This window comes from Gymnoscopelus braueri (genome assembly GCF_963280865.1).
Source record: "Gymnoscopelus braueri genome assembly, chromosome: 2".
In the NCBI taxonomy this organism is placed as follows: domain Eukaryota; kingdom Metazoa; phylum Chordata; class Actinopteri; order Myctophiformes; family Myctophidae; genus Gymnoscopelus; species Gymnoscopelus braueri.
This window is the reverse complement of record NC_137604.1, coordinates 48,826,016-48,842,394: the sequence shown is the minus strand read 5'-3', so window position 1 is coordinate 48,842,394 and position 16,379 is coordinate 48,826,016. Positions and strand designations below refer to the sequence as shown.

The following is a 16,379-nucleotide window of genomic DNA, read 5'->3' as shown; positions in this document are numbered from 1 at the left end:
TATTTAATATCCCTTAACAGCGTTGTTGAAAAGCTTAGGTACCCATAAAGTTAGGTCAAACTCACAATTATTTGAAAGGCTGTTTTTTCTCGACAGTAATAAGTCATCTATAGTGAAGTTGAATTGAAAGCAAGTATTTCTCATTCTGTTTTGTATTTGATTCACAGATTGCAGGAGTTTAGCCATCAGTTTGACAACATGACCTCCCAGCAGCAGCATTTGGTTCTGATGGAACTAATCCTCCCTTTCCTGTCCCAACCACAGTCAGGTACTGACTTCAATATCTCAATAACAATTTTGGATCCATTTTACAGTCTATTTCAGGTTATATTTGAATGTAGTACTTTTACTGGAAATTCCATTGACACCTAGAATTTACAGTAGTATTTGATATTTCCTTACATCTTACTTTTGAATGCCTTAATGTTTCATTCTGATCTGTCCCCTCCAGACCAAGGCTGTGTGTCCAACAGCAGTGTTTACTGGTTGCAGAACAACTTTGGGCCGTTCTCAGTTCTTGTGTCTGTCAGAGAATTCCTGAACCTCAACCCAGACTTCTCCCCTGTAAGCTACCACTGATGAATTATTATTGCCAAGAAATATACACTATGTAGTATACTGTACACACATGCACGCAAGCATGCAGACACGCACTGACAGATATAAACTGTAGATAGATGTACATATAGATATATGTATAAATATACCATACAATAAATTCCAGGTGGTGGTGATAATGTGATTCTTTATGTTATTTCTGTCCAGGTGGAGGCTGTAAGGCTCCTGTCTCCAAAGCAGAGTGCAGAACTTGTGGTGTTGCCTCTTGCTGAGAAAGACGTTGTCATCAACGCAGTGTTTGACTCCCTGACTGAGTCTCCAATGGACGGGGGATTGGCTGAGTTTGTGTCCCACCTTGTTATGTTCTCTGAAATGGTAAAAACTATAAAGTGAAGATAATTGAAACTGTAACCGCACATTTGGTTTGAAATGATAACCTCTGTTTTTCTTTTCTTTTTTTCCAGGGAAACATTTCCTGTTCATCATTCAACATAATGTAAGTTTATATTTAATTATACTGTATTATTGTTTTTGAAGACAATGTACAGTAGAAAGAATTTCATTAATTATTATTCACTGATGTTAACCCCAACTTGTTGGGTTTCAGTTTCACCAGACTGGACCAGGCCATGCCTACTCTTCCTCTGAGTGTAGCATCATCCATCACATACAACAAGCTGGCTTTATTTCATCACGTTCCACCAGGTGAGATCTTCTATAAACATGACCTAAAGTGATGCTTCACTATGCTATTATTGATGTTTACATGCAATTAGCAATGGTCTTTATGTTGTTTGGTGTTTTTAATTACATAAAAAATGTGTCTTTTCTTAGGCTGCATCATATACAGTGGAAAGGTAAGTACTTGAAATTATAGTTAGGCTTTAAACTCTAACCAGAGTTTTGACTGTCAGCAAATTAACATACATTTTACCCTTTTCTTTCCAAAGTGCCCCGTTACTCGAGCAAATGGTAAGCATATATAAAATAAAATGAATGCTTATCAGATATTGATTTAAAAAATAATAATCATCATCGTTAATTAATTGATCTACTCTCATGTTTTTACAGAAACAGACATTTGTATTGGAGTTAACAGGTGAGTTTCCTGAATCAAAGATTCCCATTTTATTGAATAGAATAATATTTTTGTAATAGAAGAAATATTTGATGTTCTTTTCCTTTCCTTTACCAAAGCACTGCACTACAGCTCCTCCTCAACAGTGGACAGATGAGTGGAAATGTCTGCGACTACGGCATTAAAGAATACGCTTGTGCTTCAGTAAGCCACTAGTCTTTCAGATTGAACTCAACAGCACCTTTTATAATCTTTACTTCTTTTAGAAATATCCTATATTTTTTTCTCTTCCAATTCCAACCTGTCCATTATCTCCACACAGGTGTCCATGTTGACAGCACAGGATCTGGCAGCAGTGATGAAGTGTAACCAGTCCCCCAATTCCACTAGTTCCATACCAGTCTGGAAGCTGTTCCTCTCCAAGGCCTCTGGGGTGTTGGATGCAGCTCTGGATCTTCTTGCCAACACGGTACAAAAACTAGATCTAACCAGACACTGAAATAAACTGAAACTAAACTGCAAAGATAGAATGACCATTTACTGAAACTAATTAAAATGAACAATGATGACTCAGTTAGTACATCTCAGACCTACACATAATTACAGTCTATGTTTATAATTAGTCATTATAAAATGCACCAATGCAAAATAAAAATTAAAAATAAAAATAAATTATTTCTGCCCAGAAGCTGTTATTTGTCCACATAAAGTCCACCCAGGTTTGGAATGAAAGTTCTCTATTGTAGAGCGAAAAGCCCTGTCCACTATTCTTTACACCAAATGTGCTCACACGTAATGCACATTTAAATGAAATATTGACCCATGTAATCCTTCCCCTAGTCCATGACGATGACTGGTCCATCAGCGTCTGCGGTTCTGGATGTGATTGGAGAGCTGAGAGTGTCGATTCTGACAGATGAACAGCTGAGGGACAGTGATGTCATCGGGAAGTGGTTCTCTGGACGTTTGAGAGGGTTCCTGTCATCTGCATCAGCAGAGTTTCTATACTGCCTCAGCAGCAGGAACCTCAGCTGTAACACATACCAGCAAGTGTAAGTATTGAGCTGGAGACTTCTTCCATTTGTATACGCTTTGACTGAATTTTCCCACCTACTGTAATTCTATCATCTTTATATATGGATGTATTTCACATTTAATCTCCAATAATGGTGTGTTTGGATGAAAAGCGTAGTTAAGTCATACTCACAATGTTTTGAATTTCTTTTCTTTTTTCTCGTGAGTAATAAGTCATATAGTGAAGTTGAATTGAGTCCAAAGTAATGGGAAGTGTGGAAGAGAGGTGAAGAAGAGATAGGTAGGGTGGAACTGATGGAGTCGGGGGTGATTTGTGAGAGAAGGGTTCCATCTAGAGTGAGAGGGAAGATGTGTACGGCTTGGAAATGGTGGCACTGATGAAAAGACAGGAGGCGGAACTAGAGGTGGCAAAATTGAGGATGCCAATGATTACATTGGAGGATTAGCCCAGGTTAGAAGGTTTGGGGATAAAGCAAGAGGGGCGAGGTTTGGATGTTTGTTTGGATATATACGGAGGAGGGATGAGAGGTATATTGGGAGAAGGATGCTGAATATGGAGCTGCCAGGCAAGAGGAGAAGAGGAAGGCCAAAGAGGAGGTTTATGGATGCGGAGAGAGACGACATGCAGGTGGCTAGAGTGACCAAGGAAGATGCCGAAAACAGCAGATGGAAACAGATGATGTGGCGCACCCTGATGGGAATTGGCCGAAAAACGAAGAAGTGAAGTTGGTTTGAAAACAAGTATTTTTCATTGTATTTTGATTTGATTCACAGATTGCAGGAGTTTAGCCATCAGTTCGACAACATGACCTCACATCAGCAGCAAGTGGTCCTGACGGAACTAATCATCCCTTTCCTGTCCCGACCACAGTCAGGTACTGACTAACTACAATATCTCAATAACAGACTGTTATTGAGACAGTTTTCATATCCAAATCTATTTTTACAATCTATAAAAATGTTATATTTTTTACTGGAAAATATATTGACTGTATTTCCAGACACCTTTCAATGCCTTAATGTTTCATTCTGATCTGTCCCCTTCAGACCAAGGCTGTGTGTCCAACAGTAGTGTTTACTGGTTGGAGAACAACTTTGGTCCATTCTCAGATCTTGTGTCTGTCAGTGAATTCCTGAATCTAAACCCAGGCTTCTCCCCTGTAAGACTTTAACGTTGTTACATTACATAACAATTGAATTGTTAGCTCCAAGAGATAATTACTTTTTAAATATAAAATAAAGTCCAGTGGTGGTGATCAAGTTTTTCTTGACTTTCTTTCCATCTAGCTGGAGGCTGTAAGGCTCCTGTCTCCAAAGCAGAGTGCAGAACTTGTGGTGTTGCCTCTTCTTCCTGAGAAAGACGTTGTCATCAACGCAGTGTTTGACTATCTGACCGAATCTCCAAAGGAGAGAGGATTGGCTGAGTTTGTGTCCCACCTTGTTATGTTCTCTGGAAAGGTAAAAACTATGAAGTAATAATAGTAATATAAACTGTAACTATGCACTTTTGGTTTAAAATCACAAACTCTTTTTGTAATTTTTCAGGGTGAAATTTCCTGCTTGTCGTACAAAATAATGTAAGTCATCTATCAGTATATTTTGTTTTTTGAAGACCAAGTAGAAATAATTTAAGTCATTATTTTTGGCCTATGTTAATCCCAACTTGTTGGGTCTCAGTTTCACCAGACTGGACCTGGCCATGTTTACTCTTCCACCGAGTGTAGCATCATCCATCACATACAACAAGCTGACTTTGCTTCATCAAATTCCACCAGGTGAGATCTTCTACTGTATCTACCTGAGTTAAAAGTGATGTATCACTATGCTGTTATGTTCACATGTTATTAGCAGTGGTTGCTATGTTTTTCACATTGTATTTCTAAAATAAAAAAAAATTTCTGTGCTTGTTTATTCTTAGGCTGCATCATATACAGTGGAGAGGTAGGTACCTGAAATTATATTCACATTTTAAAGTCTAACAAGAGTATTGACTAAAATGTCACCAAATTAAAAAAAATAACTCTTTCTTTCTTTCCCAAGTGCAATGTTACTTCAGCAAATGGTAAGTGTATTATTATAGTGGTTTTGATTAATTTTTATGAATTTTATTGTGATTTATTTTCATCATTAATTAATTAATTAATTAATTAATGTTTTCACAGAAACAGACATTTGTGTTGGAATTAACAGGTGAGTGTTCTGAGGCAAAGCCTCCAACATCTCAAATATATTTAATGAACAAACTTTTTGTTTTGCAACTCAAGAAACATTTTGATATTTTTTCCACCCAAAGCACTGCGCTACAGCTCCTCCTCAACAACGGACAGATGAATGGAAGTTTTTGTGACTATGGCATTGAAGAATACGCGTGTGCATCAGTAAGCCACCTAAGTCTCTTACATCGAACTCAACAGTATATTATTTTCCAATTTTGACTTCACTAAAGGTTTCCTGTTTTTTCCTGATCTGCTCTGTCCATTATCTCCACCCAGGTGTCCATGTTGACAGCACAGGATCTGGCAGCAGTGATCGAGTGTAACCAGTCCCCCAGCTCCACTGGTTCCAGACCAGTCTGGAAGCTGTTCCTCTCTAAGACCTCTGGGGTGTTGGATGCAGCTCTGGATCTTCTTGCCAACACGGTACAAAAAGTAGCTCTAACCAGACACTGAAAACAACTTTTATGGTGAAGATAGAATGAACAATCTCGAAAACGAATTAAAAGCAACACATCTGAAATTATTTAAATTAATAAAGCTCATGTTTTTAATAATCTTAAAAAGATTTGCTAATGAAAAAAATGCTAATAGAAATTCCCTATTCACTGTCAGGCAACCAGTCTATCAAGATTTGAAAGAAGATCTCTATTATAGAGCCAGAATCTTTGTCCACTATTCCATACACCAAATATCCTCACTTAATAGTAATGCAAATCTAATAATATTAAATATTGACCCATGTAATCCTTCCCCTAGTCCATGACCATGACTGGTCCATCAGCGTCTGTGGTTCTGGATGTGATTGGAGAGATGAGAGTGGCAATTCTGACTGATAAACAGTTGAGGGACAGTGATGTCATGAGGAAGTGGTTCTCTGGACGTTTGAGAGGCTTCCTGTCATCTGCATCAGGAGGGTTTCTACGCTGCCTTAGCAGCAGGAATCTCAGCTGTAACTCATACCAGCAAGTGTAAGTATTGACCTGCATGTATTTTAGCCCCACTAGCAGCAGGGCTCTAAGGATGGCTACTGTATGTTGGTCGTTTGGTCTATACGTCTGTATATATCTGCCACTTTGGTCCCAAAGAAGATGTCTTGAAAACTACTGGCTGGATTTCCATAGACTTTGCTGTGGGATGACTCCTTATGATTTTGATGACTCCGTTGCCTTTTCTCTAGCTTCACCAATAAGCTAAGAAATAAGTATTTCTCATTCGGTGTTTGATTCACCAGTTTGAAGGAGTTTAGCCATCAGTTTGACAACATGACCTCACAGCAGCAGCATTTGGTCCTGAAGGAACTAATCCTCCCTTTCCTCTCCCGACCACAGTCAGGTACTGACTAACTGTAATATCTCAATAACAGTTTGGCTCTCATTTTCAAATGTATTTGCTAAATAAATATATTCCTATTCTATTTTCAATTAGAATGGGACATTTTCTTTACTGGAAAATGTTTTGACTGGTATTTACAGCCCTTTTTCTGTTTGAATGCCTTAATATTTTGTTCTGATCCCTCCAGACCAAGGCTGTGTGTCCAACAGCAGTGCTTACTGGTTGCAGAATAACTTTGGAACATTCTCAGTCCTTGTGTCTGTCAGAGAATTCCTGAATCTCAACCCAGCCTTCTCCCCTGTAAGACTTCATAGCTGCCACATAAAAAATACGCTAAAGAATGATTAGACCAAATAGTTACCTTATTATTATCAAATAAAATCCAGTGGTGGTGATAAATCTTTCCTTGACTGTCTTTCTGTGCAGCTGGAGGCTGTAAGGCTCCTGTCTCCAAAGCAGAGTGCAGAACTTGTGGTGTTGCCTCTTCCTGCTGAGAAAGACGTTGTCATCAACTCAGTGTTTGACTCCCTGACTGCATCTCCAACAGGGGGATTGGCTGAGTTTGTGTCCCACCTTGTTATGTTCTCTGGAACGGTAAAGACCATAAAGTAAAGATAATACAAAATGTAACCGTGCACATTAAGGTTTGAAATGACAACATATTTTTGCCACTTTTCAGGGAAGCATTTCCTGCTCATCATACCAAATAATGTAAGCAGATCCATCAATATATAGTATTATGGTTTTTGAAGACAGATAGATGGGATTTCACTCATTATTATTGGCTGATGTTAACCCCGACTTGTTGGGTCTCAGTTTCACCAGACTGGACCAGGCCTTGCCTACTCTTCCTCCGAGTGTAGCATCATCCATAGCATACAACAAGCTAACTTTACTTCATCACGTCCCACCAGGTGAGATCTTCTATCTACATGATGTAAACATTTCCGTTAAATTTACATTTGATTTGTATCGGTTATTTTGTTTTGCCATGGTGTTTTAGAAATGCCTAATATCTGCACTTTTCTTTTCTTAGGCTGCACCATATACAGTGGAGAGGTAATGACCTTAATTTGTAATCAAGCTTTAAATGTTAAGAAAAGTATTATGTTAATTTCAGTAAATTCACAACCATTTCACCCTTTCCCCCTAAGTGCAACATTATTCCAGCAAATGGTAAGTGTATATACTTTTCTAGACTTACAGTACAGTCATTTTAAAAACATTATAAGTATGGCAAAGCAAGTTTATTTGTACAGCATATTTCACACGTACATAAATATGGATAAATGAATACATTAATTAATTTACTCTCATGTTTTCACAGAAACAGACATTTGTCTTGGAGTTAACAGGTGAGTTTTTTTGAAGCAGCACATCTCTTTATTTGATTAAGAATCATTTTGTTGTAATGCAAGAAATGTTTGATCTTCTTTTCCATTTCTCTACCAAAGCACTGCACTACAGCTCCTCCTCAACAATGGACAGATGAGTGGACGTTTTTGTGACTATGGCATTGAAGAATACGCTTGTGCTTCAGTAAGCCACTAAAGTCTCTCAATTTTACTCAACAGTAGCTTTTCTCATCTTGACTTCTTTAAACGTTTCCTGTATTTCTTTCTGTTCTTCTTTCCACCCAGGTGTCCATGTTGACAGCACAGGATCTGGCAGCAGTGATGAAGTGTAACCCCAACTCTACTGGTTCCAGACCAGTCTGGACACTGTTGCTCTCCAAGTCTTATGGGGTCTTGGATGCAGCTCTGGATATTCTTGCCAACATGGTACAAAACGTAACTCTAACCAGACACTGAAATAAGATTCAGTGTCAATAAGATTAAACTGCTAAATTGTATACTGAATATACAATGACCAATCAACAAAATGGATTAAAAAGGCAGATGCAATTTACGATTTACAATGTAGGTATTTAGCATACGCTTTATCGAGACCAACTTACAAGTGTGAGATCGGAATAAGCAGAGTAAGGATGAACTGTAGTAAATAAACAAGGTAAATATTAATATAGTGCAGGCGATAGATAGATAGATTATTGGTACACATAGAAAACAGTCTATCACGATTTGAAAGAAGAGAGAGTGTATTCCATACACCAAATATCCTCATGTAATAGTGATGCAAATTTAAAAGAAATATTGACCCATGTAATCCTTCCCCTAGTCCATGACAATGACTGGTCCATCAGCGTCTGTGGTTCTGGATGTGATTGGAGACGTGAGACTATCGATGCTGACTGATGAACAGTTGAGGGACACTAATGTCACCAGGAAGTGGTTCTCTGGACGTTTGAGAGGGTTCCTGTCATCTGCATCAGGAGGGTTTCTACAATGCCTCAGCAGCAGGAACCTCAGCTGTCACACATACCAGCAAATGTAAGTGTTGAGCTGGATGTTTTTTAGCCCTGTTAAGCGGCAGGGCTCTAAGGCACTTTAAGGCAGTACCACTTGTCAACCAGTAGTTGACCTACCAGACTACATGATCTCTACATTTCTCAATAGAGCAGGGAAATCAAAATAAATGTGCATGCACTACAAAGTTACATAATGTAGCTTTAAGTCACAATTATTTTTAAACGTTTTTTGTTCCCCTATCTATACTAATCAATCATCCAGGGAGGCTAGTTGAAAGCAAGTATTTCTGATTCTGTCTTGTGTTTTCTTCACAGATTGCAGGAGTTTAGTCATCAGTTTGACAACATGACCTCACAGCAGCAGCATTTGGTCCTGATGAAACTAATCCTCCCTTTCCTGTACCAGTCAGGTAACTACAATATCTCAATAACAGATCGTATGGAAAATGTATTATTTCCAGACACCTTTCAGTTTGAATATGTTTCATTCTGATCTGTCCCCTCCAGGCCAAGGCTGTGTGTCCAACAGCAGTGTTTACTGGTTGCAGAACAACTTTGGACCGTTCTCAAGTCTTGTTTCTGTCAGAGAATTCCTGAATCTCAACCCAGGCTTCTCCCCTGTAAGACCTCATAGCTGCCACATATAAAACACTAAAGAATGATTAGACCTATATATTAATTACTAGATTTTTTTAAAAATAAAATACAATCCAGCAATGAGTTTTTCTTGTTTTTCTTTCTGTGCAGCTGGAGGCTGTAAAGCTCCTGTCTCCAAAGCAGAGTGCAGAACTTGTGGTGTTGCCTCTTGCTCAGAAAGACGTTGTCATCAACGCAGTGTTTGACTACCTGACTGCATCTCCAAATGAGAAAGGATTGGAGGAGTTTGTGTCCCACCTTGTTATGTTCTCTGAGAAGGTAAAATCAATAAAGTAAAGATAATAGAAACAGTAACTGTGCACATTTGGTTTGAAATTATAACGTATTTTTGTAACTTTTCAGGAAAACATTTCCTGCTCATCATACAAAATAATGTAAGTGTTAAAGTGTATATCCGTCAATCCATCAATATATTGTGGATTTTGAAGACTTGGTAGATGGGATTCCATTCATTATTATTAGCTGAAGTTAACCCCCGACTTGTTGATCTTCAGTTTCACCAGACTGGACCAGGCCTTGCCTACTCTTCCTCTGGGTGTAGCATCATCCATCACATACAACAAGCTGGCTTTATTCCAGCAAGTTCCACCAGGTGAGATCTTCTATCGAAAGGACGTAAAGTGATAACTTAGCTGTTACATTTACTTTTGATTTGCAATGGTCATTTTGTTATGCCATGGTGTTTTAAGAGTGAACAAAGGCCTTACAGTATCTGAACTTTTTTTCTTAGGCTGCATCATATACAGTGGAGAGGTATTTGCCTTCATTTGTTTTCAAGTTTTAAACGTTAAGTAGAGTATTAGTTGAATGTCATCAAATTCACAACTATTTCCCCCCTTTCTCCCCCAAGTGCAACTTTATTCCAGCAAGTGGTAAGTGTTGTATACTTTTCTTGACCTAGTATTTTGTGAAACATTGTCAAGTATGGCAAGCCAAATGTATTTGTAAACGCAGAATTCATACACAAAGGCAGTATCAATATTCTTTACATAAGGCATAAAAAAGGCAATTAAGAGAAAAATATATATATCAAGAAACAAATAGACTATAGAATATGGAGAAAATTTTAATGAATGGCATAAAAAATGATGGTCAAAGTGCAGTTATAGTTTTAACTTTTTCAGTCAAGTTGAACAATATCAGCAATAAATGAGTATTGTATTGTGCAGGAGCGTCTGTCCTTATGTTGAGACACCAACACATGGAACTTATGTCATTACTGGTTTTGTGTTTCAAAAACACACGCGTCAGAGACACCATGCCTTCCTAAATCCCTTTGAACAGAAATAGTTTCCAAACCACTATACATTCCCAGAACATATTCTCTAGTTATTTTTTTCAATCCTTTAATTCGTTTGCTCTGTTTTCACAGAAGCAGACATTTGTCTTGGAGTTAACAGGTGATTTTCTTTCTCCGAAGCATCACATCTCACATTTATTTAATAAATAATCATGTTGTTGTATTGTAGGAAATGATTGAACCTTTTTTTTCTTTCCTTTACCAAAGCACTGCACTACAGCTCCTCCTCAACAGCGGGCAGATGAGCGGAGGTTTCTGTGACTATGGCATTGAAGAATACGCTTGTGCTTCAGTAAGTCACTCAAGTCCCTCATGTAGAAAGCCTTTCAGCGACGCCTAGTGGCCTGACATGGTACTTACCCACTGACAGTCTATTTAGTCAGTAGAGTGTTTGACATAAGCAGGACCAGTCATACACGACCATCTCTGTATGTTTCTTTCTGTTCCCTTGTTCCTTGATCCCCTATCCTTTTTGCGTTCATGAAACGATACCACACATTCACCCTCACACATTCATACTGTTGTAAGACCAATAACCCAATGCCCTTTGGAGAGAAATAAATGATTGGAAAGAAATCCCTTCTCCAGACTCCCCTGATTCTCTGACCGGAATCTAGTCCATGTTCGCCCCCTCAAACAGTATATTCCATTTAAAAGTAACCGGAGGTGTCCCCCTTCGTTGCACTCATATTTTGAACAACAGAACCTTTTCTCATCTTGACTTCTTTAAACATTTCCTGTATTTCTATCTGTTCTACTCTCTCCATTATCTCCATCCAGGTGTCCATGTTGACAGCACAGGATCTGGCAGCAGTGATGAAGTGTAACCAGTCCCCCAGCTCCACTGGTTCCAGACCAGTCTGGAAGCTGTTCTTGTCCAAGTCCTTTGGGGTGTTGGATGCAGCGCTGGATCTTCTTGCCAACACGGTATAAAAATTAGCTTTAACCAGACACTGAAATAAACTCAAATTAAACTGCTAAACTGTGTAATGAATTTATATACAACAATGACCAAACACTGAAAGTAATTTAGTTAAACATCATATTGACACATGTAATCCTTCGTTTAGTCTGAGACCATGACTGGTCCATCGGCATCTGTGGCTCTGGATGTGATTGGAGAGATGAGACTATCGATGCTGAGTAATGAACAGCTGAGGGACAGTGATGTCATCAGGAAGTGGTTCTCTGGACGTTTGAGAGGGTTCCTGTCATCTGCATCGGGATGGTTTCTACAATGCCTCAGCAGCAGGAACCTCAGCTGTCCCACATACCAGCAAGTGTAAGTATTGACCTGAAGGCTATTAATCATCATTATAACCCAATCACATTAATGTGTGCAAATGTAATGCACATTGAATTATTGGTTTGATATGACATTTTGTTTGATTGAAGAGTTTAGGTCCCCATAAGGTTTATAGAGAAGATTATTTCTCATTGTGTTTTGCTTTATTCACAGTTTGAAGGAGTTTAGCCATCAGTTTGACAACATGACCTCCCAGCAGCATCATTTGGTCCTGAAGGAGCTAATCCTCCCTTTCCTGTCCAAGCCACAGTCAGGTACTGACTAACTACATTATCTCAATAACTGAGTCTATACTTGGTTCTGAATGGGCTCTTTTTACTGGATAATTTACTATTGACTGACATTTTCATACACCCTTTTGTTTGAAAGCCTTAAAGGGATAGTTCACCCAAAAAAAAAGTTTTGTTGTTTTTGTCACATTCCTAAGCCAATCATTTGATGACCAGTGGACCGGTAGGCAGCGGTTCCGGTAGCAGACACAAAGGAGACTCTGTGTCTCCCACCGGAAACGCTGCCGGTCATCAAATTATTGGCTTAGGAATGCGACAAAAACATATCCATGAATTCAAGTCTCCGTGGGGTGACTAATCGATAGAAAAAATGTCATTTTGGGGGTGAACTATTAATGTTTCCTTCTGATCTGTCCCCTCCAGACCGAGGCTGTGTGTCCAACAGCAGTGTTGACTGGTTGCAGAACAACTTTGGTCCATTCTCAGTCCTTGTGTCCGTCAGCGAATTCATGAATCTCAACCCGGGCTTCTCCCCTGTAAGACTTTCGAGCTGCTACACACATAACATGGAAACATTATTAAACCTACCCGTAATTACTTTGTTACTGTAATATAACATCCAGTGGAGGTGTTAATATTTTTCTGTATGTTTTTTTTCGGTCCAGCTGGAGGCTGTAAGGCTCCTTTCTCCAAAGCAGAGAGCAGAACTTGTGGTGTTGCCTCTTGCTGAGAAAGACGATGTCATCAACTCAGTGTTTGACTACCTGACTGCGTCCCCAGAGGAGAGGGGATTGGCTGAGTTTCTGTCCCACCTTGTTATGTTCTCTGAAACGGTAAAAACTATAGCATAATAATGAGAGAAACAGTAATTGTGTATGTTTGTTTTGAAATGACAACCTCTTTTTTTGTCATTTGACAGGGAAACATTTCCTGCTCATCATACAAAATAGTGTAAGTTTATATCAATATTTTTGTATTGTTTTGTTTTTTGAAGACCAGGTCGAAGTTATTTCATTCATTATTATTGGCCTATGTTAACCGCAACTTTTTGGGTCTCAGTTTCACCAGACTGGACCAGGCCTTGCTTACTCTTCCTCAGAGTTTAGCATCATCCGTCACAAACAACAAGCTGGCTTTACTTCAGCAAGTTCCACCAGGTGAGATCTTCTAGATCTGCTGTATATGTTTACACTTAATTTGCAATGGTCATTTTGTTTAGCCATGGTGTTCTTAAAATTGAACCAGATCCTTATTATATCCAATTTTCTTTTCTTAGGCTGCACAATATACACCGGAGAGGTAAGTACCTTCATTTGAATTTAAGCATTAAATGTTAAGCAGAGTAGTGGCTCATTGTCTCCTAATTCACAACCATTTCAATCTTTTTTCCCCCAAGTGCAATGTTACTCCTACAAATGGTAAGTATTATATACATTTTCTTGACTTATTCATGTTAAATATACTTGTAAATGTTTTGTTAATTATAATCATTAATCCATTTACTCCTTTGTCTTTTCAGAAACAGACATTTGTGTTGGAGTAAACAGGTACGTTTTCTGAGGCAACGCTTCTGATCAGATTTATTTTATGAAGCATCATTTTGTAAGAAATGTTTTATTTTATTTTCCGTTCTTCTAAAGCACTGCACTACAGCTCCTCCTCAACAATGGACAGATGAGTGGACGTTTTTGCGATTACGGCATTGAAGAATACGCTTGTGCTTCAGTAAGCCACTAATTATGTCTCTCATATTTAACTCAACAGTAGGCTACCCTTTCTCATCTTGACTTCTTTCAACTTTTCCTGTATTTCTTTCTGTTCTACTCTGTCCATTATCTCCATCCAGCTGTCCATGTTGACAGCACAGGATCTTGCAGCAGTTTTAAAATGTTACCAGTCCCCCAACTCCACTGGTTCCAACTCCACTGGTTCCAAACCAGTCTGGAAGCTGTTCCTGTCCAAGGCCTCTGGTGTGCTGGATGCAGCTCTGGATCTTCTTGCCAACACGGTAAAAGATTTAGTTATAACTAGACACAGAAAAAACTAAAAAAATAACTGCTAGGTTTTACAATTTACTGTATGTTGAGGAAAGAATAACTGATTGCTCAAATTAAATAGGTATTGAATATCTATGGTTCATTGTTAAATTCCATGTATTTAAATACGCTAAACGCATGTCCATAAAGCACTGTGAAATTATTAAATAGTAAGTGTGATAATATATTTTAAATACCAATAACATGAGATATTATGTTCTAACTTTACTGGCTCGTTCAATAAGCAATGAGCCCATACTGTATGTGGGAAATGAAATAAAGATGGTTCTGGGTTTTGAAACTTGGTTATTTCCTTGGCTTTTCACCTATCTCACATTCTGAGATATTGCCTTGTTTAGAACTATAGGATGTATTGCATTTTTTTCTTAACTGGCCAGGAGTTGCTATTGGACTACATAAAATGAAACTACTCTCCCATCAAGTTATGAACTCGAATCCTATTATAATACCATTTATAATCCCTAACCACTACTTCATACTCCAAATGTCCTTATCTTTAAAATAAAAAAATTACTAATATAAATCTTATGATAAACATTTTTGAAGAATTCTGCTTGCATCTCCCCGTTCCTTGTAGACGTTTAACCCTAGCAACCCTGCAACATCGCTGATTCTGGATTCCATTGGAGAGATCCGACTGGACACTTTCAGCTCAGACAACTTTGAGAAACCTGCGTTCATTGATCTGTGGTTCAAGCAAAGGCTCAGCCCATTCCTGCCAGCTGTGTCCAAAGATTTCCTGTCCTGTCTCACCACTAAAGACCTAAATTGCCTCTCCTACCAAGCCCTGTAAGTGTCATAGCCCCCAACACTGTAACTGTTGTACATAACCTGGCTGTGAGCTTCACTGTCGTCTTGTACCAGAGTGCTCCACTCATACATGTCATTACACAGTATATGTGCTGTACATCAGACCTGTTCTTTGCTACAGGAGCCAACGATCAGTAAACTCAAACAATATGAATGTAACTATACAAGGGCCCCTATGCTAGGGGTGTTCATAGTTGAGCTGCGTGGTTCATTGGCAGATGACCACCATGGGTAGTGTAGAAGTTACGTATGACAATGTGTTGATCAATAATTTACTTTCCTGACCTTGAACTTTGACGATCAAATATACAGGTTTATGTACATACATACATACATACATACATACATACATACATACATACATACATACATACATACATACATACATACATACATACATACATACATACATACATACATTCAATACAACATTTTCCCAATCACTTCGCTGCTAAACTAAATATGATATAATGAATGACCTTTCAACTGCTCCCTGTCGACCACAGTGTTGAGGTCCTGGGTGAGCACCAGTCAACGATGGAGCCCTCCAGAACGGTCACTGTGTACCTGTACTTCATCAAGGCCTTCCTCACCAGGAACACAACCACAGGTTAGGACTCCACTTCCATTCATCGTAACTGGAAATCAATGGCACAAGCTTGATGAATACCTTATCTCCTACAGCAGTGATTCTGTATATTTCAAAGACCCCCAATTATGCATTGATTAGGCCACAGACCCCCGTTTGAGTTTACCAGTTTATAAAATAAATATCCACATTGATGTATTATGTACTTCCTGGTCCAGATCCTAGCTGTAGTTCACAATACCCAGCCAGTGGAGAATGGCTGAAGAAGAACTTTGGAGCCTTCTCTGCTGTTGTCTCATTCCGTGACCTAAGGACGCTCTACTCCAACTTTTCAGCGGTATTGTTTAAATGTTAATTTTGTTTATAGAATAGAATTTGTTTCCTGTCTTAAAATCTCTATGGTTTGCTGTTCATTTTAAATCTCTCTACACTGTTTGTGATATTGTGCATCCACTCACTGTACGTGTGTGTGTGTGTGTGTGTGTGTGTGTGTGTGTGTGTGTGTGTGTGTGTGTGTGTGTGTGTGTGTGTGTGTGTGTGTGTGTGTGTGTGTGTGTGTGTGTGTGTGTGTGTGTGTGTGTGTGTGTGTGTGTGTGTGTGTGTGTGTGTGTGCGTGTGTACTGTATGCTTGCAGATGGACGCCCTGCCCCAGCTTACAGTGACACAGTTAGCAGAGGTCTCTTCCACACCTGGTCAGCTCACCTCATCTTCTCAGGTCGCCATGGTGATGAGCCACGTTCCCAACAAACACCTCACAGCTTTCTTCGATGACTTCTCGCCTGCCATCATGGTGAGAGGGGGACACATTTCAACATTAAACTGCCTTTTCCAGTGATGTAAAGT

The 16,379-nt window shown here is 38.9% G+C and overlaps 1 protein-coding gene across 5 annotated transcripts in view; it reads left to right on the top strand.

The window, feature by feature from the left end:
* The window catches only part of mslnb (mesothelin b), a 55,662-nt gene that overhangs the window by 20,108 nt on the left and 19,175 nt on the right, over nucleotides 1–16,379 (top strand). For 4 of the 5 annotated variants that reach the window (XM_080419082.1, XM_080419083.1, XM_080419084.1 and 1 more), the window contains 58 exons: nucleotides 168–268; nucleotides 452–564; nucleotides 766–933; nucleotides 1,023–1,054; nucleotides 1,166–1,263; nucleotides 1,393–1,415; nucleotides 1,509–1,530; nucleotides 1,630–1,657; nucleotides 1,756–1,840; nucleotides 1,959–2,105; nucleotides 2,477–2,688; nucleotides 3,446–3,546; nucleotides 3,719–3,831; nucleotides 3,959–4,129; nucleotides 4,217–4,248; nucleotides 4,349–4,446; nucleotides 4,590–4,612; nucleotides 4,712–4,733; nucleotides 4,834–4,861; nucleotides 4,965–5,049; nucleotides 5,164–5,310; nucleotides 5,644–5,855; nucleotides 6,119–6,219; nucleotides 6,407–6,519; nucleotides 6,646–6,813; nucleotides 6,899–6,930; nucleotides 7,036–7,133; nucleotides 7,256–7,278; nucleotides 7,374–7,395; nucleotides 7,547–7,574; nucleotides 7,674–7,758; nucleotides 7,860–8,000; nucleotides 8,398–8,609; nucleotides 8,903–8,997; nucleotides 9,095–9,207; nucleotides 9,335–9,502; nucleotides 9,587–9,618; nucleotides 9,739–9,836; nucleotides 9,975–9,997; nucleotides 10,095–10,116; nucleotides 10,617–10,644; nucleotides 10,752–10,836; nucleotides 11,325–11,471; nucleotides 11,615–11,826; nucleotides 12,004–12,104; nucleotides 12,504–12,616; nucleotides 12,746–12,913; nucleotides 13,000–13,031; nucleotides 13,140–13,237; nucleotides 13,357–13,379; nucleotides 13,477–13,498; nucleotides 13,600–13,627; nucleotides 13,721–13,805; nucleotides 13,927–14,088; nucleotides 14,715–14,926; nucleotides 15,454–15,557; nucleotides 15,755–15,873; nucleotides 16,171–16,326. In XM_080419082.1, coding sequence (XP_080275208.1) covers nucleotides 168–268; nucleotides 452–564; nucleotides 766–933; nucleotides 1,023–1,054; nucleotides 1,166–1,263; nucleotides 1,393–1,415; nucleotides 1,509–1,530; nucleotides 1,630–1,657; nucleotides 1,756–1,840; nucleotides 1,959–2,105; nucleotides 2,477–2,688; nucleotides 3,446–3,546; nucleotides 3,719–3,831; nucleotides 3,959–4,129; nucleotides 4,217–4,248; nucleotides 4,349–4,446; nucleotides 4,590–4,612; nucleotides 4,712–4,733; nucleotides 4,834–4,861; nucleotides 4,965–5,049; nucleotides 5,164–5,310; nucleotides 5,644–5,855; nucleotides 6,119–6,219; nucleotides 6,407–6,519; nucleotides 6,646–6,813; nucleotides 6,899–6,930; nucleotides 7,036–7,133; nucleotides 7,256–7,278; nucleotides 7,374–7,395; nucleotides 7,547–7,574; nucleotides 7,674–7,758; nucleotides 7,860–8,000; nucleotides 8,398–8,609; nucleotides 8,903–8,997; nucleotides 9,095–9,207; nucleotides 9,335–9,502; nucleotides 9,587–9,618; nucleotides 9,739–9,836; nucleotides 9,975–9,997; nucleotides 10,095–10,116; nucleotides 10,617–10,644; nucleotides 10,752–10,836; nucleotides 11,325–11,471; nucleotides 11,615–11,826; nucleotides 12,004–12,104; nucleotides 12,504–12,616; nucleotides 12,746–12,913; nucleotides 13,000–13,031; nucleotides 13,140–13,237; nucleotides 13,357–13,379; nucleotides 13,477–13,498; nucleotides 13,600–13,627; nucleotides 13,721–13,805; nucleotides 13,927–14,088; nucleotides 14,715–14,926; nucleotides 15,454–15,557; nucleotides 15,755–15,873; nucleotides 16,171–16,326 — 5,530 coding nt within the window. The remainder of the gene's footprint in view (nucleotides 1–167; nucleotides 269–451; nucleotides 565–765; nucleotides 934–1,022; nucleotides 1,055–1,165; nucleotides 1,264–1,392; nucleotides 1,416–1,508; nucleotides 1,531–1,629; nucleotides 1,658–1,755; nucleotides 1,841–1,958; nucleotides 2,106–2,476; nucleotides 2,689–3,445; nucleotides 3,547–3,718; nucleotides 3,832–3,958; nucleotides 4,130–4,216; nucleotides 4,249–4,348; nucleotides 4,447–4,589; nucleotides 4,613–4,711; nucleotides 4,734–4,833; nucleotides 4,862–4,964; nucleotides 5,050–5,163; nucleotides 5,311–5,643; nucleotides 5,856–6,118; nucleotides 6,220–6,406; nucleotides 6,520–6,645; nucleotides 6,814–6,898; nucleotides 6,931–7,035; nucleotides 7,134–7,255; nucleotides 7,279–7,373; nucleotides 7,396–7,546; nucleotides 7,575–7,673; nucleotides 7,759–7,859; nucleotides 8,001–8,397; nucleotides 8,610–8,902; nucleotides 8,998–9,094; nucleotides 9,208–9,334; nucleotides 9,503–9,586; nucleotides 9,619–9,738; nucleotides 9,837–9,974; nucleotides 9,998–10,094; nucleotides 10,117–10,616; nucleotides 10,645–10,751; nucleotides 10,837–11,324; nucleotides 11,472–11,614; nucleotides 11,827–12,003; nucleotides 12,105–12,503; nucleotides 12,617–12,745; nucleotides 12,914–12,999; nucleotides 13,032–13,139; nucleotides 13,238–13,356; nucleotides 13,380–13,476; nucleotides 13,499–13,599; nucleotides 13,628–13,720; nucleotides 13,806–13,926; nucleotides 14,089–14,714; nucleotides 14,927–15,453; nucleotides 15,558–15,754; nucleotides 15,874–16,170; nucleotides 16,327–16,379) is intronic. The other variant, XM_080419085.1, reaches the window with a different exon arrangement.